The sequence below is a fragment of the Embiotoca jacksoni genome, unplaced genomic scaffold (genome assembly GCF_022577435.1).
Source record: "Embiotoca jacksoni isolate LCO1_2020_lvr unplaced genomic scaffold, fEmbJac1.0.p SCAF_56, whole genome shotgun sequence".
Classification (NCBI taxonomy): domain Eukaryota; kingdom Metazoa; phylum Chordata; class Actinopteri; family Embiotocidae; genus Embiotoca; species Embiotoca jacksoni.
The window spans coordinates 840,301-863,795 of NW_027185410.1; the positions used below are offsets into that span (position 1 = coordinate 840,301).

The following is a 23,495-nucleotide window of genomic DNA, read 5'->3' on the forward strand; positions in this document are numbered from 1 at the left end:
TATATTTTATACAATTATTATTATTATATATTTAGCATAAACCAATATTATAACAAAAGACACTTCTTTATTACATTGATTCTCCTTGAAACTGTGTTTCTGAGAAATCAGACATAAATGCTTCAAGTGGCTCCATTTCATTTTTGTCATTTTTTTACTTTTCCAAGTACACAAAATACTAAAGTGTGTAATCCAGTCATGCAGTACAGCTCTCTGTACTCCCGCTACATACATGTGCAGTAAAGTTTACTTACAATACAACCGTGTTGTCGTCCACATCGACATCCACCTGGAATCAGTCTGCAGCTCGTCTCACTACCTGTCAATCATCTGCAGATTCTTTATGTCCAGGCGTCACTGAGACGTCACTGAGACGTCTGGTCATGTGACTGGTGACTTCATACCTTCATGTGAAACAGAAGTCTGCATGTTTTCAAAACAACGATACGTAACCATATGATAACAGTGTGGATATAACATGTTATTGATTCTTGAGGGCCCGATTCCTCCTTTTTAATTTCAGCCGTTAAACTGGTGATTTCTGCATCCTGAAAGATACGGAGGAGATTTGGATATGAAGTATTCCTCCAGTGGTCATGTGACTCGATATCTGATCAGCCGTGTGCTTTTTAAAGCAGCTTATAATATTAGTGTCTCTATTGGAACAACTTCACTGTATTTTAAAGTCAATCCATGTTGAAAATATGGTTTAAAGATGAAAGACTATCTCAGCTCTGCTAATTTGCACATCATGTGCAAAATAAAAACACATGAAATGATGATGAGCTTTAAAACATCCATGAACTAATTTATGATTTCTTATTATTCTCTGAGAGCCCGAACAGCCAGCAGAGTTGCTGAAATCCCCGGTGGACACAGTTAGTTGTGTCTCTGATAGAGTAATCCCACCCGGGGTTGTGTTGTTGATGTCAGGAGGAGCTTCAGGTGTTTGCAGGTCATGACATCAGCTGTCAGTTTTGTCCCATATGGAGAAAATCTTAACGCGGTCTTCTCCTCGGACACTGGGACCGCTGGATGTGTCTCGGAGTGTCTCTTTCAGTCGTCTTGTCTCATCCTGGTTGTCCAACACGTCCTCCAGGATGAGGTGGTGCCTTTTCTTTGTTCCCGGGTGTGTTTGTCTTCTTCGCCCTGTTTGCTGAGTTGTTTCAGTGAGTGAGCACGCACCATAACTCAACCCTCTGGTGTTTAACGAGACTCGTTCATGTTATTATTATTCCACCTGTCATAATGTCTGTGAAAAGGGTCTCTGGTCTTCATCAGTAGGACACGATACTCTGAGGAAGGCCACCAGCAGAAATACAACAACATTACAATAATGGTCAGACACTCACTGTTCCGATGATGATGAGCTGCCTTCATCTCCTTTGATATCTTCAGATGAACTGTGATAACTTTGGTGATGACCTTTAAAATGTTCAGTTGTCCAGATTGACACACACTAACTGAGCCTCCCAGCAGCCTTTGCAGCAGTTGGTATTTAGTGATAAATTAGCAAAATGCTAACACACCAAACTGAGACGGTTGAGATCATCTTTAGTGTGTTCGCTGTTGTTCAGCTGTAAAATTGGAGCTGCAGCTTCTTGTTTCCACACCGAGAGCAGTGATATCAGCTCGCGTCCACCTGGCTGGAGGACAAGAGGAAGTCAGGATTAAAAAATAACCCTCCACGTCTCCTCCTGGCAGAAACAGGATACGTGAACTGTGCTCGCGTCACAGTGACATCACTCATCTGTCCTGTCTGGGACGAGCTGATCTCAGGTCCGCCGGTGACTTCAGGGCTGTAGGGAGGCAAGGCTCCGTGTCATGTTTGCGTTTGGCTGCGAGGACAATGGGAGGCAGGGTGGGGTCGGGACAGGATGTGAAGTGTGTATTGTGAGTGAGGGAGTGGGTTTGTGTTAAACAATGTGCGCACTGTCTGCTCATCAGGAGGAAACTCTCCAACTACTCCGAGTCCAAAAAAAGATCCTGAAGCCCATTGTGGCTCAAAGGTCAGTGCGTGGGCGTGAAGGAGTCCGGCCGACCGTGGCAGGTCCAGAAGGATGAACGGCTTCATCACGGCCGGGGTCAAAGGTGAGTTTTGTGCTGCGGTGGGAGCTGAAGAAGGACTCGGCCTGGAGTTAAATCTGAACTTGAGAGACGGCCAAGTTTCCACGTTCTGCAGCTGAGGGTGTTTTCAGTAAAACAGAGCAGTTCCGTCACCTGCAATAACAGCAGTATCACCTCTCATCTCTGTCGCCATGGTTACAAACTACCCTGCTCACCCATGTTTCACCCATGTATACAAATATTGTGCTTCTGATTATTTATTTTTAAAGAACCCAGTTTAAATGAATAAAATGACATTCAAATATAAAATGGATGAATATTTTTATTTTTAAAGTTCAACACCATGCGTTCTCAGTGTGTGCACTCGTGGTTTCAAATGTTCCCGTCATCCTTGATTTAGCTGTTTATTGGACTACGTTTGGCTTCCAAACTTTGTGATGTCACAAAATCACCTTGTATATTTAAAGAGAGACTCAGAGAGAACATTTCCTCCTTCAGCGTGTGAAAGGAAGAACAACCTTCTAGTGTCAAACTCTGCACGTAGTGAAGCTCTTTAACTTTACTTCTGTATATTCAGATCTTATAGAGTTTACATAGACATCACTGTAATATCTCACATTTATTTTTGTCTGTAAAGATTACGTATATTTCTCTGTCATGAGACTTTACTTCACTCATGTTGCTCATGATTAATAACAATAATTTCAGATTTCTCTGAGAATATTATTATAACAGACTGTATGTAAAAGAGCTCGTAGCTTCCAGGTCTGAAAAATGAGGTCTTCAGCTGCAATACCAGCGAGTGCCACTAGAGGTCGGCTCCAAAAAGCCTCCGGCTCCATAGACTCCCATTCAACTTCTCTCATCAAATCCAAAGTGAATAAAATGTGTCCATCAGTTATCTCGGTGTTGTTAGCTAAAGTCACTCCTTCTTATTAGTTTTCTGGAGGTCCATCTGAAAATAATCCCTCATTCATTAGAAAAGAAGATTCAAGAAGACCTGTTTTTGGGGGCGTGTCTGTTTCATTGACAGGCCTGCGGTGCAGTCAGCTTACAGCTATCGGTGGGCGGGACGTAGTATCGTCAGGTTTCCGATCAGATCGGTCAGATCCACCGCTGGCTCCTCCCCCAGCTCGTCCAAATATGGTCACTTCCTGCCACAGTATGATGTAAAAGCTGGATGTTCAATAAATGAAACCCAGTGTCTCGTCGGTTCACTGTCTGATTTGGAGGACATTTTTTCTTCTTTAAGGTAACTGTTTAATTAATAAACCTTAAAAGTCTTTGAAAACTGATTTGGCTCATCTAAAATGTTAAAGTATGATTAGAGCGGTATAACATGGCCTTCTGTCTTCTTTAGAAGTGTTCATAAGCTCTCTTTGTTAAAGCAGCAGCGCTGACATTTAATCAGCCAAACCCATAAATAATGCAGCCGGGATCAGATTGCTTCTCTCAGGTTACAACAACACACCTGGAAACCCAGTGAGCCGACACCCACAGTGGACCTCCCCCCAGCGTGAAGCACGCTTCCCCCTCCGATGGCAGGGTCTCGTCCCACCGACTCACTGAGCTGCAGAGCAGCCGGGTGTCTTCTCCGCCGCGGGGATCGCAGCTCCCCCGGGGGAGGATAGGCAAGTGTTTCCCTCCTGCGGCAGGAAATGGGCGAAACCTTGCCTGAAATTATGACTCGAGCAGTTTGTCGTGTGAAGGAAGCCACTCCTGATAGCGCAGGCTATAGGTTTCCTGTTGTGGGCCAACAGTTTTGGCTTCACCGAGTGCTTACAGGAGGCGTAAAAAAGGACCGCTGAGAGCATTTCAGCATTAAACTACGCCACTCAAAGAATAAAGAATACAATGAATGAAGTTTATAGTTGTTAACTGATTCCATAGTTACGTCTAGGGTTACTTACTGTAACAGTTACTGCAGTATCTTTCACTTGTACTCCAAACTGTGGAAAAAAAATACCTTTTTGTGACTGTCGTTGCAGTTTCATCACAGTTCACTGATTTTTATTTATGTTTTTGTTTTTTTTAATTAACAGAAAAACATCTTTTTAGAAAAAAAAAAAAAGCTTTGAAAATAGTCAATGGTTTAAACACGTGAAGATATGAAAAGTGGAACGTTTTGTTATATTTTTGGGGCAAAACAAGGCTGTATGTTGAAGTGGAAAATAAACTACTACTACTACTACTAAATAAACATACTTCTCCTGAACATGAAAGCTCATTCTTGACCAAAGAAACAGTCATTTAAAATATCTTCTCTTGTGTTTCACTGACAAGCTTTTACAGACTCTTTCAACTAAACAGTCTTCTTCTGTTCAGGATGACAGATTTATTTGGTTTTGTTTATAACAGGAAAGTCTGTAAAGACAGTTTAATGGATGTGTCTTGTTTATTACCTGTATTTCAGTCTGAGTTAACTTCAAATGATTTATGTTATTATTGTTCAGGTCAATGTTGCCCTGTTTTCTCCATCAGCTGCATTTACAGTAATCTACTAGTCTGAATTTAATTCTTGTTTAATACCCAGTGCAACGTGTTTACAACCCCCGATTTGATTGTTTTATGAAAAATATATGCTCATTTTGAATTTGATGGCAGCAACACATTTAAAGAAAAGTTGAGACAGGCCAGTGAACCCTGAGATATTAAAAAAAAAAAAAAAAACTCCCAAAGTTGACTAAAAATGACTAAAGTTGTGCGATCCAGGTTTGTCTGCATATTTAGCCAAGATTAGGATTAGATGAGATCATTCCTTCCACCTACACATTAACACGCAACAGAAATATAAATGTTAAACCTTGATCCCATTTTAACGAGTTAAAGTAAAAATCTAAGGTTTGTTAGTGAGGACTGAAATAATCCGTCCACCTGACAGGTGTTGAAAACAACATGCTGATTAAACAGCAGGATTATTGAACACGTCGTGGACTCGGAAATGTCTTCAATCTTGAAAAACAAAATGACAGCGTTCGGCACAATCACGCATCGCGAAATGAACATTTAATTTACGGGCAACATGTTTGGTGGACATTCAGTCAGCGTGTGATTTACATGTTCTCTTAAAACACGTGACATCCTGTTGTGTTATAAACTGCACATTTCAGAGGAAGGAAGAAAAACCTGTAATAATAATAATAATAATAATAATAATACTAATAATAATAACAACCTGTTGAAGCAGCATGTTGTCAGGTGGATGGATGTTCTCGGGAACGGTGACTAATGGTGCCAACAAGGAATTGAACAAAGTTGAGAAACAAATTTGAAAGAAATAAACTATTTGTTTTCAGGAAAGGAGTCAAATAGGAGTCAAAAACCAAAGTGATGCATTTATATGTGATTTATATATTGTGTGCTTTTACGCCCTCCAGACTGAACTCTTTATATTGTGCTGTGAGCAGGTGAAACGTGCTCAGAGACGACAGCTGGTATAAAACTCTGCTGGCCGACCTGTGAGTTGGAACCATTGCAGGATTTCCCTGCTTGTTTTTTAAGCGTTGACGAGTCGTGTCCCGGCTTACATCTGTGATCCGATGACTCCCTGAAGGCCGATCGCTGTCTGAGCTCATCCTCAGCTCTGAAACTCGCCGCCTCAGGATCTAAGACGGCTGAACTCAGGATCCTCTATTAAATACGTTTTTAAGACTCACTTTTAGAGTCGCAGCTCAGTGTGTGCTCATCATCTCTGCTCCGCTGTTCGTAGAAGTTAAATTAGTGAGGTGATAGAATTCATCACTTCATGAGTAATACATTATTCTAAGATGGCTTTTCAGCAGTTTGACACTCAAAGTTCAGACATCTGTTTCAGTTATTTTCTCAACGTGATGCTGTGAATCCTAAAAGGATTGAGCTCAGATCCAACACGGAGCATCTCTACATAATACATTTCTGACGATGACTTCAGTCCAGAGCAGAGTGACCTGAGCTGACCTGAGGAGGACTCGGCATGCAGCCGCAGGTCTGCTGGGATGCGAAGACGACACTGCTGACGATGCGTTAAACATCTTGTGATGACAGACGGAGGAGATTCGGGTTTTTACCAAAAGCACTTTGATGCGAGGGTGACAATGACGTGTGAACAAAACAACGCTGGAGACATCAAACTCGGGTTAAATGAATCTCAATGAGACTTGATGATGTGAAGGTTCCACATTCGTTTGCTTTTTCAGGCTTTATTATATTATTTAGTGTGAAGTGGGACTTAAAAATCAGCTTTCAGAAGAACTTTCCTGAAGTGATCCCAACATGAAACTGTAACTACCTCGATGTCCCTGTAAAGAAACGGAGAGGTAAAACTTTTCATGGTAATGTTGCAGCAGGAAAAACACTTCTGCATTTTAACATCACAAGAAACGTGCTGTTTTACTTTCTTTTGTGAAAACGATGTCATCTCAGTCTGTGTGTTAAATAAGTTACGTTTTGAAAAACAGGTGCCAGATGGAGTGAAGAGTTTTCCAGGAGTTAGTCACCAGTAAGTTTATAGAGAAAGGGACCAGAAACCAGAACTAGTTGCTGCACAGCTGCCGGCTGAAATGATAAACAGTTGCTCATCCAGAAACGACATCACATGACCTTTTATGTTGGTGTGTTTATCTGGACTGATCACACCTTCACTGCAGAACCTCCAACACAGACGAGGAGAATTTATCTTCTCATCTCTCCAAAGGAAAGAAAACATATCTCGAAACGTTGAGCTGCATCTTTAGCAAAGATTGCATTACATTCATTCGAACCTGTTGAAGGACAAGTTTGACTGGTTCTGTTAAATCAAACATCTCGTTGGGACGTTGTGCCAGTGAGTCAGCAGATTATCTGTCATCCATTATTTACACCTGATGCGTCAGTGTAAACAGACGTCCTGTCAGCGTAGCAACACTTCATATTCAGTGAAGGTTAAAACTAACAGACAGATGAGCTGATGCCCCCCCCGGGAGGTCAAAGGTCAAGCCGACTGCGTATCGATGCTCAGTGTTGCTCAACAGCATTTCTGTGTTTGCCGACGCGAGTTCAGGTCAAACTGAAGCATGAACTCTAATATAGAGCAGAGCAGCGACTCATGCTTATTCTTTATTACACTTTACTGCTAATGTTTATTGTTTTTATGAATGAACTAATTGTTTATAGTCTCAGAAATAGTAAAAAAAAAAAAGAAAATAAAGAAACGCATGTTACTGTGTCACAGAGGCCAAAGGACAGAAATCAAATCCCAAAGATATTCACTTCACTGTGATATAAAAATGGGAAGAATTTACGTTTGACTGTTTATAATTAACCAATAGTTATAATGGCTGAACTCATAAATTAATCAAACACTTGTTTCATTCTTGTCAAGTGATTAAAAAAGTAACAAACATAAATATCTGTCTCTCTCTTAATATGTAAATACTGTTGTAGTAATAAATGTGGCCTTTCAACAGCAGATTAGCCCGACACCAGCACATCAGAAACAACATTTTTAATAGTTGAAATAAATACTCCATTACATGCAAGGTCAAAAACGCTTGAAAATACTATGGGAAGTCTGGTAAATAGTGTAAAACCTATGGCACACACTCACAGCAGCTTTTTACCAATCAAGAATTCACACATGTTGAAAACAAAACAAAAAACGAGACGCTCGGATCACTTTCTCCAATCTCACGAAGCACACGTACTCCACCGGCCATAGGTTCCCACAGCGAGGCTACATCCATCATCGAGGCTGGAAACTGAGGTAAACTTTTCAGGCGGGAAGGCCGCCGTCGGGTCGGCGAAGGCGGGCCGTCGGCCGAGCCCCGCCGCCCCGACCCGGACGGTCGGGCGGTCCGTTTCTAACGAGGTCCGAGTCGCATCCAGCGCAACAGCGAACCCTGCGGCGCTTCGACCGCGCGGCCTTCTGCTGATGTTACTCCGAACCTGCCGACCGGGCAGAACCCGGGCGAGTCTCTTTGGTAGGTCACTGGTGACGGAGGCGACCGCAGCCCGCGTTACCGCTTCCTAAACTAATTCACAGAATGAGAGTTGACTGGCGGCAGAGTCCGTGGAGAGGAGCGCTCTCGGAGGGCCTGAGTGAGCAGCGTGCAGCCGTCCGACACGGCGCAGGCCGAGTTGCGCAGACGCTCCCGGTAGTCGGCCATCTTGGAGCTGCTCTCGGGATGCTGGGCGACGTCTCGGAGGCCCTGAGTGAGGAGGACGCAGGCGGACACCACGCTCATGGCCCCCCCCAGCACCGCGGTCTGCACCCCCTTCCCTTCGGCCGAGACGCTCGCAGCTCTTCCCAGGAACTGGGGCTCGGTGGCGAACCCGACCAGCGCGCTGACGGCCTGGACCAGAGCGGCGCTGAAGAGGACGCAGCGGTTCCGGGTCAGCTCGCTGGGCTGCGTTTTCACCTCCTTCACGCACGCCAGGAAGGCGGTGCCGCTCGTGCTCATGCTCTTCACGCTCAACTTGAACTGCTCCTTGGCGAAGCGATCTCTGGACCTCTCGCTGGCCAGCGACGAGATGTCGGTCAGAGTCTTGAGGTTGGTGGAGATGTTCTGGGAGAGCTCGAGGAGGAGCTGGGGGGTGAGGTCCGGCAGCGGCGTGACCCGGAGGACGCCGCAGCTCTGCTCCACCTCGTGTCGGCAGCGCGTCACCTTGTAGCGGTCCACCAGGCCGGGCAGGCAGGGCTGGGAGCCGGGGGTCTCCACGGCCGCCAGGTAGGCGGCGTGGGCCGAGCACTCGGTCAGAGAGACCACCAGGTCGGCCATCTCCAGCAGCCGGTCGCCCACCTCGGTGAAGCGGCCCATGTTGAGCTGACTCTGGATGTCGTGGGTGAGGATGGAGAGCTCTTTGGTCCTGGCGATGACGGTGTCGCGGCACTGGTCGAAGGTGTCGGCCACCGCCACGCCCTCCGAGGTCATGACGGGCCGCGTCTCGCTGGACAGCAGCAGGAGGTCGGCCACCAGCTGCATCTTGCCCTTACACGTGTCACAGATGGAGGAGAGACGCTTCCTCTGCTGCAGGCTGCCGCCGGGTGCGCTGGCTGATCCCTCACTAGCTGACTTGCCCGAGCCACCACTAGCCATAATAATGAGGGGAGTCAGGGGGGGGTGGGGGTGGATGGGGTGGAGGGGAGGGGTGGGATGGAGGTGGGTGGGTGGGGTCAAACTGCACTTCTGGAGGGGTTCACTTATTTATAGACTTCTGCTGCTGCACACTGCATCCTAATGTTTAAGACATCTCTCCACAACACGTCTCCGATCGCTGCTTTTTAAAAAAAAAATTTTTTTGTTGTTTTTTTTTTTTTTTGTAACAAACTCTTAAATAACAACTGGCCAAACAGTCTTCCTTAAATTCCTTCAGAGTAGGTCTTCAGCTGTGCACCACGTTAACACACACACGTACATGTGTCCTCCATGTAAACAAACTGCATTTTACTTACTACACCTCCATGTGTTCACTAATGTGTCTATAATGAGAATAAAACTCTGTCTGGCACGTTTCCCGGAGTTACCTGCCTGGATTATTACTAAATTATACAACAGTCGAGATAAATCCGAGTTATCAGTGTAACTTGAAAAATTAATTTAAATGCCCTGAACAACACAAACAACAAGTCATCACTCTAAATTGTAGTCCCGGGTTGGTTTTTTTTTTTTTGTGGAACAGAAGAATTCACAGGTTTGCTGAATTAAAGAAGAAAAAGAAACCAGAAATCACAGAAACTGCAGTGCCACCAAAGGTGCCTTCAAAAACGGCAAAGTGCAGACTGGGAATAACACGAACCACGTCACGAGCTCCTGTATCACCTGAAGAGGGGCACCTCCGCGCGACAGCCCTGCTCTGGTTTGGGGTCTTTTAATTACTTTCGCCAAGAACAGCTCACCTCAGCATCAAGTCTTTGTTTGGTCCTTTCTTTCTCTCCACGACAATCAACACGATATCATTTTGTGTCCACTCCCGTCAGAGCAAGTAGCCTGAAACAGCACCGAGACCTCGTCCGACTTGTTCCCGCTGAGTGTGACCTGCCTGGCGGACTCATACTGGACAGAGACGGGGCACCACCCGGGCAGCTCTTCTGGACAGCGGGGAGATCCGTGCGTCCCTCCGGCACCATCATTTCACGAGTCCTCCTCCAAGTAAAACAAAAATCCACCAAAACAAGAAAGAAGGAAAAGGCGACTGTCCCACAACACGAGCCCTTCAGTCCTCTTTCAAGCGCTTCTTCTTCAGACAGAGTCCCGGGTTGGACGCTAGCAGCTGCTCCGGGCGCCGCGGCTCCATATGCATCGTCCGTCGGTCCGCCCTCCGCCGCCTCCTCCGCGTCTCAACACGGGACTCGAAAGTGTGCGGACCCGCATATTCCCTGCGGGGACTCGCTCCTCATATCCATACCAGCCCGGCGGGGTCGTTTTGTCGGAACATGTAACCCTCGCTTGTTTTCGGCAGGTTCCGGGATCACGAATGCCGTGAACGGAGGTCCGAGACGTGGCCGTTATTCCCGGAGATTCAAAGTGGTGCTGCGCGCTCCCGCTGCTGTACTATGAGGAAGCGGGGAGGGTGTGGTCCCGGGCTCAGAGGCTGCTCGGACCGAGCGGAGCGAAGCGAAGCGGCGGCGACGGAACAACGTGAGCGACCCTCCTCTGGAAGTCAGCGCTCCGCCATATGTTTGATCCGCTCGGTGTCTCACGTTCACCAAGTCGCGAGGCGAGTCCGTCGGTATACGGTGGCCGAAGAGCTCCGGGGAGCTTCACGACCGCTTTTACTTTCGGGACTGGCGGCTGCCGCTCTGCCGTGAGACATCAGCGACGGCGAGCGGCGCGCTAACGACGCCGGAAGCTGCTGCTTTTCAAAAATAAAAGCAGAGCTTTCACGCAGAAGCGTACAGACCTGGAGCCAGCAGGCCTGGAGGAGAATTTAGATTGGACAAGTAATAACGGAGTAAAGTTCAATGTGCCTTTGAACTGCTTTTAAAGATTCAGGAGAGAGGATGTCGCATAAATTGGTGCTTTTGGTAGATACAGACTGATTCCAGAGGTATAAACCTTCGCTCTCCATAAAACACATCGCTTTTATTTATTTTTTAAATTTTTTTTATTTCACTTTATTAATCCCCGAGGGGAAATTTCTTCGCTACAGCAGGTCTATGAATGAACAATTCAATAACCCCCCCCCCCAAAAAAAAAGATATTATTTTTGTCTGATCTAAATGTCCAATCTTCTTCTTAATATAAAATAATTGCCTTTATTGAATGGTTAGAACATAATTAGCATATTTCTATGGATGGGTAACGTAGAAAATGAGCCGGGGACAGTGAAGAGGATGATCCTTGTTTAAGGACGTGAAGATGATGTGAAAGCGTCTGTTACTGTCTGTATTGTGTGACATGTTGGAGTCGTGAGACAGAAATATGCGACCTCATCTCAATGGACTACTGTATATATGATAAAGCCAATATATTTAGTTCTTAGACTTGGAACAGAGAAGTTTTCACACGCTGTGTGTGAATGTGGGAGCTGTTGGACTGTCGGTGGGGCTTGCAGCTGCTCGGGGCACGGTGCCATTGGGTGGAGTCGGTCCGACAGGAAGCAGCTCTGCAGTTTGTGTTAGCGAGGCTGATCTCTGATCTCTGATCCCTGATCTCTGATCTCTGATCTCTGATCTCTGATCCCTGATCTCTGATCCCTGATCTCTGATCTCTGATCTCTGATCCCTGATCTCTGATCTCTGATCCCTGATCTCTGATCTCTGATCCCTGATCTCTGATCTCTGATCTCTGATCCCTGATCCCTGATCTCTGATCCCTGATCTCTGATCTCTGATCTCTGATCCCTGATCTCTGATCTCTGATCTCTGATCCCTGATCTCTGATCTCTGATCTCTGATCTCTGATCCCTGATCTCTGATCCCTGATCTCTGATCTCTGATCTCTGATCCCTGATCTCTGATCTCTGATCTCTGATCTCCCTTGAACTCTGCTGACCTTCACACAGTGCGTTCTAACAGAGTATCAGTGGTATGCTGGAGCTACATGCTCAGTGAAAGAAAATAGTGGTTTATTAAACCAAATCAATAAAAACATGAATATAATAAAGGAAATTGCAAAAGAAAACAAAGCATTTTTTTTAAACATATTGTTTTATGAATTATGTAATGGGTTTGGTGACTACAAGCCACAGGGAGGTCAGAAAGAGTTGAGGCTTTTTCATCCCTCCTGTTTATGACACCGTCCAACAATATATCGATCTGCACTTTATGAATGATGGTTGACTTTTTAACGGCAGCCTTGACAAAGATTAGGATGTGCTGTTTGACTAAAGTGATGGGAATGTGTTAGCCAACATAAAACAATCCCAACAATAATGTAGATGAGCTAGTTAATTAGTTACATTTATTGATTTTGAATCAAAACCTAATATGAATTTGGGCGGCACGGTGGTGCAGTGGTTAGCATTGTCACCTCACAGCAAAAAAAGGTTCCAGGTTCGAATCCGGTCCTGGGCCTTTCTGTGTGGAGTTTGCATGTTCTCCCTGTGCTTGCGTGGGTTCTCTCCGGGTTCTCCGGCTTCCTCCCATCATCCAAAAACATGCACCTCAGGTCAGGTTACCTGGCGCCGCGCTAGTGGCAGCCTGCTGCAGCATCTCCCCCCTGAGAGCCCCCCTGCTGTAGTGAAGACATTTCCCCTCGGGGATTAATAAAGTCTATAAAATAAAAAAAAAAATAAATAAATAAATGAATGAACACAACACAACAGTTAACAGACAATTAGCCACCTTGTTTTTTTTTGTTTTTTTTTAAGTACACATTCATTGTGCTCAAAGTATCTCTTGCTCCAACTAATGTGCTGAATGAGTGAACTTGGTGCAAATAGTTTCTAAACCTTATTTAGAGTCTCACGAAGCATATATACTCTATCTCATATTAATATATCTACTCTTTACAATTATTTGGGGTTGATTTACGCTTTATTTAGAATATCAGAGCGGTGAATTCTCACCAGTAGTTTGCACAATCAAACTTTAAAATGTTTTCATCAATTCATAATCAATACGCAACAACTTGAACAACTCGGATTTTATTTTGAAAGTCTCTTCTTCTTCTGCCGCCGGTCGGCTCGGACACGCCCCTCCCCGTCTCGTGACCGGCAGACTTCCCGGCCAATCAGAGCGCACCATCTGTAAACATGGCGTCTGACTTCAGGTTGAGATGCGTCGTGCTCCTGCTCTGCTCGTGTTTGCTTTGTGTTTTAGCGACTGACAGCAAAGATAAAGCCAAGAAAAAGAAGGACATCCGAGACTACAACGATGCAGACATGGCGCGGCTCCTGGAGCAGTGGGAGGTGCGTGGACGTGGTGGTTTTCAGTCGGTCGCTAGCCGCTAGCCGCTAGCCAGCTCCGTGTGTTTAACGGCATCATGTCTCGTGTAACACGTGAATCCTGAACGGTGCCGCGGGATGAGTGGGACATGTTCATGTTTCAGAGCTGTCCTCCGGACCTGTGAAGCGGGATGAGTGGGACATGTTCATGTTTCAGAGCTGTCCTCCAGACCTGTGAAGCGGGATGAGTGGGACATGTTCATGTTTCAGAGCTGTCCTCCAGACCTGTGAAGCGGGATGAGTGGGACATGTTCATGTTTCAGAGCTGTCCTCCAGACCTGTGAAGCGGGATGAGTGGGACATGTTCATGTTTCAGAGCTGTCCTCCAGACCTGTGAAGCGGGATGAGTGGGACATGTTCATGTTTCAGAGCTGTCCTCCAGACCTGTGAAGTAAAATGAGCATTGAAGACAAGGAGCGTCCAGTGATCCCTTTATTTAAGCTGTGCAAACATTTTTATGCTGTTTTAAAAACCTGTTGAAAGGTTTAAACTACACATGCGTGAATCTAATTGCTCATGGGTAACATTTGATGTGTTCTTTTGGATTCCCAATCAAACCATAATCAGTATCAAAAGGAAGGATTACATTTCGCTTTGGTTCCTGCAGCAGGTCCACGATCCCGTTGGTTCCCAGCTGTTCTTGTGACGTCACGTTCACATGTATGAAGCTGCTGGTTGCAGCAGCGCATTCAGATGTGACATCATCTGTTTTACTGCCTTATTTCAAGACGTTTTGGGAATGAACTGTAAAAAGTCAACACCAACAAGGAAGGACGATATTAAATATAACTCAATACAAAGCACAATAATTGTGTTTATGATGTGACTTAGAAATATAAAATAGTATAAGTAGTGTGAGAGAGAAGCGTCCAACCAGTTTCTATCATCGTACAGTGTTTAATCCGTCTGCTGATTGTTTGACAGGAGGATGATGACATTGAGGAAGGCGACCTCCCCGAGCACAAACGGTCTCCTCCTCCCATCGATTTCTCCAAAGTGGACGCCTCCAAGCCCGAGGAGCTTCTCAAGATGTCCAAGAAAGGCCGGACTCTGATGGTGTTCGCGACAGTGTCGGGAGACCCGAGCGAGAAAGAGACGGAGGAGGTGACGGGCCTGTGGCAGGGCAGCCTCTTCAACGCCAACTTCGATATCCAGAGGTAGTTTCCCACCGAACGTCTGTAGCTGCTTTTACAGAAGAGAGATTTACTTCTCATCCATTTGACCTGAAGTTAATGATTGTACAAGTTTTTCTCAGGTGGAATATCTCATCATTCAACTGTTTATTACATTATTATCCACCTTTAGAAATGTAATGGGCAGTTACACATGAACAAAGATGGATTACTCTTCAGATCCTTCTTTCTGTTTGTGCTGCTCAAAAGTAATTGAAGCTCCAGATCAGTGAACATCAGCGACATCTGGTGGCTGATATGAACGACAGCAGCTGTTGATGACTGGAGTCCAAGCTCCAGGTTCAACCCATAAACATCTGTCCACTTCCTATTTTTTCTCCAGCACTTTGTTTGAAAAGTAACTTATTTGATGGACTGCCTTTATTATTCTTTAATCTGTCCTAATCAAATTTTAGGTGTAAAATTATGAATACATGTAAAACCCTACAAATGTTCAATCCTCCAAAAACACACAAAAATCCTCAAACATCATCCTCTCTTTAATTTCAGGAAACTCAACTTCTTACAATTAATTTGATGATTTTCAAATATTTGTATTTACATACAAGATACAACTCATAGAGTGAAACAGTGAAAGGATTTGTCTTCTGCACCATTCGACCAACCATGGAAGTGTTTTCTCGTTGATTATCATGAAGTTTGGTCCAATGATCGCTGCTTGAACCTCACCAGCTGGTATCATGTTGAAATGTTCCCGTAACTTTCATTATTTCCTTTGTCATTAAGCCTCGTTGTTACTCACACGTAGTTCTTCTTTATGGTTTACAGTAATAAGCGTCCACTCAGTGATGCCCGGTTTCCTCCTGCAGGTTCGTGGTCGGCTCCAACAGGGTGATCTTCATGCTGCGGGACGGCAGTTTTGCCTGGGAGGTGAAAGACTTCCTCGTGGCCCAAGACCGCTGCGCCGAGGTTACCGTCGAGGGGCAGGTGTTCCCGGGGAAAGCTGCCAAGAAGGATGACGCCAAAAACAAGCAGCAGAATGACGTCGACAAGAAGAAGAAGAAGAAGAGCAAGAAGAAGACGGAGAGCCAGAAGCCCGACCTGGAGGGAAACAGCGCCGGCAGTCTGAAACAGGAGCTGTGATGGAGATAAACAGGAAGGAAGTCAGCGGTCCTTCTCACGGCCAATCAGTGAGCAGTGAACTGGTGAACGTGGCTCCGGGGCCACGTGAGGCGTCGGCGGTTCGGCGTCGGTGGTATCAGTGAACGACTGGATCCTCTTGCACACATTGACCTTGACTGGAGTCGTAAATCGTCACTCACTGATTTGTTGTCTTTTCCAGATTCTTCCTCACTGAAACGGGCTGAGTCTTTGTCACGCTGGTGACAAACTCTTCAACGCTGTCTTTAGATGATCACCAAATGAAAACCAATCCATGTTAATATTGTTTAAAAGCTACTCAAGGTAACCATTATCCACTTTGATTGTTTTCGTGCCAGGACCCATGTTTGGTAGTTTTCAGGTGCAGACATGGAGTCGTTATTCAGACCGTCCAGTCCTGGTCTGTGTTGGATTTTGTTTTCTTACAGCAGCACATAAAGTTTGATTAAAAAAAAAAAAAAAGGTAGCACCAATGTTTTCTGTTAGATTTTTCACTGAATATGAAAATAAAACAATTTTTTACGATCAGTTTCATATTTTTTATTACTGTGCAATGTTTCCCTCTGGGATGGAGGTGAGGTGAGAAAAAACTTAACACGCATGTAAAAAAAGGTTTTATACACTCAAAATTTGCGACATTTATAAAACAAAAATATATATAAACAACCACCCATGTACAGTAAAATTTGGAAATTCACATGATTTCACTGAGTTTTATGTTTGACCCAAATCACCCACTTCTTCTTAACTGTCCTTTTTCCAGCATGAACTTCCATCACTTCACACATCACGCGTGTTTATCCTGTTGGTTATTCTACAACTGATAATGAGGATTTTTTTTTTGAAAGAGATCACTACTGATATGTGAAGTTATTTTAGGGACAACACACTGAAGTTATTTAATGTTTTAAAAATAAAATATCCTATGAGGTTTAAGGGTGTTACTCGAGTTTCCAATGAGAGGATGTAACATGTCCTGTCTTGGTCATCAGTGGGGAGTGAAGGCAAAACCCTAATCAATCATCATAACGCACTTCTTCATGAGCTGCTGCCCAGCCTACATTACAGCAACTGATGAAAAACACATTGCGTTGTAATCTGAGGTTTGACCAGCAGAGGGCAGAGGAGCATTTTGGATATTTGCAGTTGACGTGACAAACCAAACATGTAACTACACTGTTTTTTATCCCGGGGATTTGGGAGAATAACCAGAACCATAAAAATGATCTTGATTTTAATAATGATGGTCGTTTGAGACCCTATGAATTTTCTCAATGAATAAATAAAACCTACATTAGTATTCAGAGAGTTTAACAATCAATTTATCAGAGTAACTTTTTGATAGCCTGGATTAGAGGTTGGTGTTAAAACCTACATTTAAAATCTTCAGACATTTAGGACCCCTCTGTTTTGAGCTTTTTCTGTCCACTTTCTTATTTACAGTTTCATATCTTTTGCATGTTTTTCTGTATGTGATTTGTCTGTGCTATGAAAAAGGGCCGTGGTTGAATAATGCCACACTGACACACTGAGAGGTTTCTGTGACTGAAACGATACCACAATGTGCAGCATTTTCCTGAAGACACACTCTTTTTCTAAGCAGGGACACAGTGACATTCAAACTGTTCATCATTCTTTATTTCTGTACAAAAATCCTCAAAGAAATTCAAAGTTATGGAGTTTCATCACTTTACAAGCCCAAGCCACATATACAACACATCCATTTGGTGTACAGTTAAAACAACCCGACTACACCGAGAGTCATGGATGCAGCAAGTGCCTGGTACAAATCTTTTCAAATGGAGCTATAATGGTTTCTGATTGTTACATACAGTATACATACAGGACAGGAATAACATTACAACTCAAACGATGTCCCTTGAAGATCTGGATCAACTGTGTCTGTACAATAAATAAGTATAAAATATATCTCTTAGCAATCTGTGGATTTTTAAAAACACATTAAACATACAAAACACTAAATTACTGCTACAACCTCCGAAAAAAGACCAGCTATTTCGGCAAAGGGAGGGGAAATTATTTTTCTCGCCAGATTGGAACAAAGATCTCCATCATTTTGGAAAGGGGGAAATTGCACATTTAAAAACTCCCTGATTAAACATTCAGTGGGCAGTTTGATCGAAATCTTGTAGATCTTTATGGGCATCTTGCCGGTTCATTCCAAAGCACAGACGGATGGATCACAAACACGGGAGGAAAACGTCACAATATCAAGTGAGCGAGTGCTCGGAATGAAACAAAGCAAGTGAACCGCTGGTCGGGACCCAAAACAAGGAATGTTTCTGTCGTTTTTTATCTTTTCTTTTCTGTTTTTAAACAGTTCAAAGTAAGTGGGACAGTAAAATCACTTGACGTCTACATCTGTCACAGATCACAGACACCTGCATGGGACGGACGCTCCGTGATGTACGTACATTACACGCGTTTATAGCTGGCTTCCATGGCCTTAGTGTTGACTCCCTCTGCTGATATAGGCATTGCATTTGTTTCATAAATTGTCCAGCAACCATGGCTGACATCGTGGAGGTCTGCCGGACAATCGGCCAGTAGTTAGTGATATATAAATATCAGTGAACCAGGCTTGGAAAAGAGATTCTTAGAAATAAATGTTGTTAAATGTTAGTGAAGAAATTAATATCTCAGTTTTCTTTTAATCCCCAAATGTCAGCAAACCGGCCGACCCAGTCTCCTTGGAGTTATAATCATACACTTTTATACACTATTACAACTCCTTGTAATAGCAAATTACATTTATTTCCTGGGTTCCATGCCAATGCAGAGAAAAGTGTGAGAAAACAGACAACATACTGTGGTGCATTGGCCTGTTTAGACTGTTTAGGCAGGTGTGAAAGCTTTTAAATGAACTTTAACTCAGAATAAACTGGAGTGAAACTGCTTGAAAAGGTGAGTTTCCATCAAACCTTCTATCCTTTTTCACTTAAAAGACTGAAAACTTAAAACCTGTCTGTTGTGATAAAGAATAATAATTCATCATTCTTCACGACTTATGAGATTCCTGGGCACAAACACGTCGAAGCGCTCCTGAATAGGAATAACATCGTGCAGGTGAAGCAGAATTGTCGGACACAGCTCAGTCCTCTGTTTAAACTCTTTTCTGGTCAGTCCACATCTTTTTGTGGCTGTTTGATTGGCTTAAATCAAATTTAAATTAAAGAAAGCCCCCACTGACCCTCCATCTGGCCAGTTCACTGATCCATCCATGACCACGATACTCCACTTTCGTTCACAGAAGGTAATTGAATAGTTTTGTGCCTAATCTGTCTCTAGCATGTGCACAGAAGAACTATCGCACCGAAAAGCATTAGCTATTGTTCAGATTTGGTAATAACAACTTCATCCGGATGCTATTATTTCAACAACGTCCTCCCACTGAGATGTTTTTACATTTCATCTGACTTAGTATCTGAAAGCCTGGCAAAAACTTCTTCACCAACTGGATGTCCTTTGCTCTCCATGGCGACCATGAACATTGTCCTAATTTTATGACACATCGAAGCAGTGTGAGCCTTCTTGTAACTATTTGACAAGCTAATGTACCAAACTACTGTACATACGCTCATGAAGTGGGAGGAAGAAGCCGTCAGCTACTCCACCCACATGTGCAGACCAAGAACTAGTTTCCCAGCCACCGAGCTGGCAATGTGCCGGAAACCTCCACACAATGGCAACCCTACATTGTCATATCTGCTGAGCAAGGATCATTCCCAGTTTCCCTATCCCAGATGAAACTGTTCCCTCTGTTATGGGCTGGTCCATTGGGGGTTTGTGAAAGGGGTCAACACCTGACTAGCACTGTCATCTGTGGAGTCGGTGTGTAGCAGACAACCTGCTTATTGAAGGTGTGAACTCTTTTTACAGCACCAGGACTTGAAGAGTGAGTTATCATCCGCACTGACGTGATCATCCCACCTCGCCCTTCTCAACCAGGCCGGGCCTTTCAATCCACCTTTAAGGCCTTTCAACCCACCTTTAAGGCCTTTCAACCCACCTTTAAGGCCTTTCAATCCACCTTTAAGGCCTTTCAACCCACCTTTAAGTGTGGCTTGTATGGACGAAGGACAGCTCAACCTCAACCGATTTTTTTTTAGCTGTAGATGTGCAGCAGCAAACCAACAGAGACGACCGTTAGAGGACAGACTGAATACAAAATATTAAAAGTTGAACACTGTTTTTTTGTATCCTGGCGTTACCAGTCCCAAATCCACTGTGTGAATTTATGGGTCTTTCCAGTCTCAATGGAGAATTGTTGCATCCAACTGGGCGAAGACCTCGCGTCAATTTTGAAGCTAAAGCAGCCTTTAAAAAAAAAATCTACGCTGACCACCACATGCACCAAAACTCAACCACCACTGCAACTGCATTTAGAAATAAAAGCCTGACTTCACTGTCATCACACTGAGCCTCCCAGGCTGGTCACTGATTGGTCCTGAGCCTCCCAGGCTGGTCACTGATTGGTCCTGAGCCTCCCAGGCTGGTCACTGATTGGTCCGTCCTTCAGTCGCTGTGAACATGTTAATGTCAACAGGGTTTCCAGACTATAAGAAAATCACAAGGAAGAAAAGTGAAGCAGTACGCTGCTCAGGCCAGGTTTCTACTCTGCAGCTCAATGAGGTGTAGCCACAAAAAGAGTCAATGAATATTTTTGGATGTACCAAATAATGCAGAAAACAAGCCAATGTTAATGATTACAAGAAAAGTTAATGTTCATGTGCACAGAGCAGAAGTTTTCACAGCACAACAGCAATGGTTTGTGACCAAAGCCACTCGTTACTTTAGCTGATAAGCGAACATTATGTAAACGTAATGATGGCGTTGTGCGATGGCAGTGTTCTGTCAGAAACAGAATAAAAGCAATAAAGTCCATCTTTATCTATTTATAAAGTCTGTGGAGACACCACCGGCTGTTCGGAGCCGCTCCAACCGAAGAGCTGAGGGCCGTAAATACGGCCGGCAGAGAGTGTTGTCACCTTCAAGCCCTCGACTGATGCTGGGGATCTTACAGGTGCAGTTCATGGTGGGTGATGCCGGCTCCCGGGAGGGGGGGGGGGGTCTCCTTTTCAACATATCAAACCACATCACTTCCTCTCACCACCGAACCTAAAATAAACACCGCTTGATCCTGAACCGATGGCTCGGAGCCACTGAGTCCGCAGTGCGAGTGCATGTGCGTTGTCTGGGGGGTATACATGTCGGTGTCTGGGGGGTATACATGTCGGTGTCTGGGGGGTATGCATGTCGGTGTCTGGGGGGTATACATGTCGGTGTCTGGGGGGTATGCATGTCGGTGTCTGGGGGGTATGCATGTCGGTGTCTGGGGGGTATGCATGTCGGTGTCTGGGGGGTATACATGTCGGTGTCTGGGGGGTATACATGTCGGTGTCTGGGGGGTATGCATGTCGGTGTCTGGGGGGTATGCATGTCGGTGTCTGGGGGGTATGCATGTCGGTGTCTGGGGGGTATACATGTCGGTGTCTGGGGGGTATGCATGTCGGTGTCTGGGGGGTATGCATGTCGGTGTCTGGGGGGTATGCATGTCGGTGTCTGGGGGGTATGCATGTCGGTGTCTGGGGGGTATACATGTCGGTGTCTGGGGGGTATGCATGTCGGTGTCTGGGGGGTATGCATGTCGGTGTCTGGGGGGTATGCATGTCGGTGTCTGGGGGGTATGCATGTCGGTGTCTGGGGGGTATGCATGTCGGTGTCTGGGGGGTATACATGTCGGTGTCTGGGGGGTATACATGTCGGTGTCTGGGGGGTATACATGTCGGTGTCTGGGGGGTATACATGTCGGTGTCTGGGGGGTATGCATGTCGGTGTCTGGGGGGTATACATGTCGGTGTCTGGGGGGTATACATGTCGGTGTCTGGGGGGTATACATGTCGGTGTCTGGGGGGTATACATGTCGGTGTCTGGGGGGTATACATGTCGGTGTCTGGGGGGTATGCATGTCGGTGTCTGGGGGGTATACATGTCGGTGTCTGGGGGGTATACATGTCGGTGTCTGGGGGGTATACATGTCGGTGTCTGGGGGGTATGCATGTCGGTGTCTGGGGGGTATACATGTCGGTGTCTGGGGGGTATGCATGTCGGTGTCTGGGGGGTATGCATGTCGGTGTCTGGGGGGTATACATGTCGGTGTCTGGGGGGTATGCATGTCGGTGTCTGGGGGGTATACATGTCGGTGTCTGGGGGGTATGCATGTCGGTGTCTGGGGGGTATACATGTCGGTGTCTGGGGGGTATACATGTCGGTGTCTGGGGGGTATACATGTCGGTGTCTGGGGGGTATACATGTCGGTGTCTGGGGGGTATACATGTCGGTGTCTGGGGGGTATGCATGTCGGTGTCTGGGGGGTATACATGTCGGTGTCTGGGGGGTATACATGTCGGTGTCTGGGGGGTATACATGTCGGTGTCTGGGGGGTATGCATGTCGGTGTCTGGGGGGTATACATGTCGGTGTCTGGGGGGTATGCATGTCGGTGTCTGGGGGGTATGCATGTCGGTGTCTGGGGGGTATACATGTCGGTGTCTGGGGGGTATGCATGTCGGTGTCTGGGGGGTATACATGTCGGTGTCTGGGGGGTATACATGTCGGTGTCTGGGGGGTATACATGTCGGTGTCTGGGGGCTGCATAGTCACTCAGCTGCCCTCCCCGCTCTTCCTGCCATTCATAGCTTCATCTTGTGGACCACCGGGACGGGCAGGACCTGATGGATCTTGGCTCGGTCGCCGTCCACCACCAGATGGACCCAGTCCGGGTGGAAGGAGCCCTTGAAGCCCACAAATGCCACTTTATCTGCAGAGAAGCCAAATGATGCAAAAGTCAGAGAATTAATTTGAATATTAGAGTGTTTTCCAGCTTTGCCTCGTTTGCCTTGTTTGACACCACACAAGTCATAAAGGCTCATTACTGCAAACTTGCCAATCATTTTTTAAATGAACATTTTCTGTCACACTCTCATATAGAGTCCGTTTTGATTTAATACCATCACCAGGCTACGTATTCCACTGGTGGCGCCTACTGGACAAGTTTAAAGTTCAGTGTCTTACTCAAAGGACTGAAGAGCATTAGTCATTCTCCCTCATGGCAGGTGATGTCGTCTCAACCAGAGATTGTTGCCATACATTTTTCTAACACACTTTTAAAGAAGAAATATCTGAGATGCATTTTCATGTGTCTCCAAATACAGGCAGATAATGTCAAAACTATCTTTATACTTGTATATCTTACTAGTATGAATTCATAAAACACAGTGAAATAAACCTTTAAATTGATCTACTCGTGTTTGGTAGATGTTTCTTTTTAGTTTAGTTTGGTGTCCATTTCCTGTATTTGAGCTTTTTTTGTTCTACGTTGTTTTCTATTCTTTTACTTTTGGTTTTTCCAATTTGAATAACGACTGCTTGTAAACACTTCATTAGAAGCAGCTTCGGCTGCCGCGTTGGCTGTTTTTACAGTTGTTGAAATGACACAGTTTTTTTTTATTAATGTCCAAAATAAAGAATTTTGTGATCAGTGACCCACTTTACAAGGAAAAAATATACATTTTCTCCATTGAAAATGAATGAATTTGTACAAAATGATACATAATGTGACACTGGAACATTTAACAGAATAGACTGTTGGTCTCTAGAGTTGTTCTTGTGAAATCTTTCATTAGTGGTAATAATTTTAAAAAATAATATCCAAACAATACTACAGTGAGCAGGTTAATCTCAGCAGACCCTGGTGAGATATTATTAGTTA

The 23,495-nt window shown here is 45.0% G+C and overlaps 3 protein-coding genes across 7 annotated transcripts in view; 1 reads left to right on the forward strand and 2 right to left on the reverse strand.

Moving 5' to 3' along the window:
• Positions 1 to 7,513: 7,513 nt before the first annotated feature.
• tlnrd1 (talin rod domain containing 1) lies at positions 7,514 to 10,831 on the reverse strand. The gene has a single exon (XM_069172907.1). It carries the CDS (start codon positions 9,117 to 9,119, stop codon positions 8,055 to 8,057), a length of 1,065 nt encoding a protein of 354 aa, XP_069029008.1. The 5' UTR covers positions 9,120 to 10,831; the 3' UTR covers positions 7,514 to 8,054.
• A 2,379-nt stretch (positions 10,832 to 13,210) lies between these two features.
• mesd (mesoderm development LRP chaperone) lies at positions 13,211 to 16,232 on the forward strand. The gene is made up of 3 exons (XM_069172889.1): positions 13,211 to 13,374; positions 14,335 to 14,567; positions 15,413 to 16,232. Exons 1-3 carry the CDS (start codon positions 13,219 to 13,221, stop codon positions 15,684 to 15,686), a joined length of 663 nt encoding a protein of 220 aa, XP_069028990.1. The 5' UTR covers positions 13,211 to 13,218; the 3' UTR covers positions 15,687 to 16,232.
• A 5,927-nt stretch (positions 16,233 to 22,159) lies between these two features.
• The window catches only part of cemip (cell migration inducing hyaluronidase 1), a 153,317-nt gene continuing 151,981 nt past the window's right edge, over positions 22,160 to 23,495 (reverse strand). For all 5 annotated transcript variants that reach the window (XM_069172897.1, XM_069172899.1, XM_069172898.1 and 2 more), the window contains exon 29: positions 22,160 to 22,544. In XM_069172897.1, the coding sequence (XP_069028998.1) occupies positions 22,417 to 22,544 (128 nt within the window). In that variant the 3' untranslated portion in view covers positions 22,160 to 22,416. The remainder of the gene's footprint in view (positions 22,545 to 23,495) is intronic.

Bases quoted from the DNA above. Each gene is read 5' to 3' on its own strand.
- mesd (XM_069172889.1), top strand. From the start codon at position 13,219: ATGGCGTCTGACTTCAGGTTGAGATGCGTCGTGCTCCTGCTCTGCTCG. The intron at 13,375-14,334 runs GTGCGTGGACGT...ATTGTTTGACAG, and splicing joins GGCTCCTGGAGCAGTGGGAG to GAGGATGATGACATTGAGGA. The intron at 14,568-15,412 runs GTAGTTTCCCAC...TTCCTCCTGCAG, and splicing joins GCCAACTTCGATATCCAGAG to GTTCGTGGTCGGCTCCAACA.
- tlnrd1 (XM_069172907.1), bottom strand. From the start codon at position 9,119: ATGGCTAGTGGTGGCTCGGGCAAGTCAGCTAGTGAGGGATCAGCCAGC.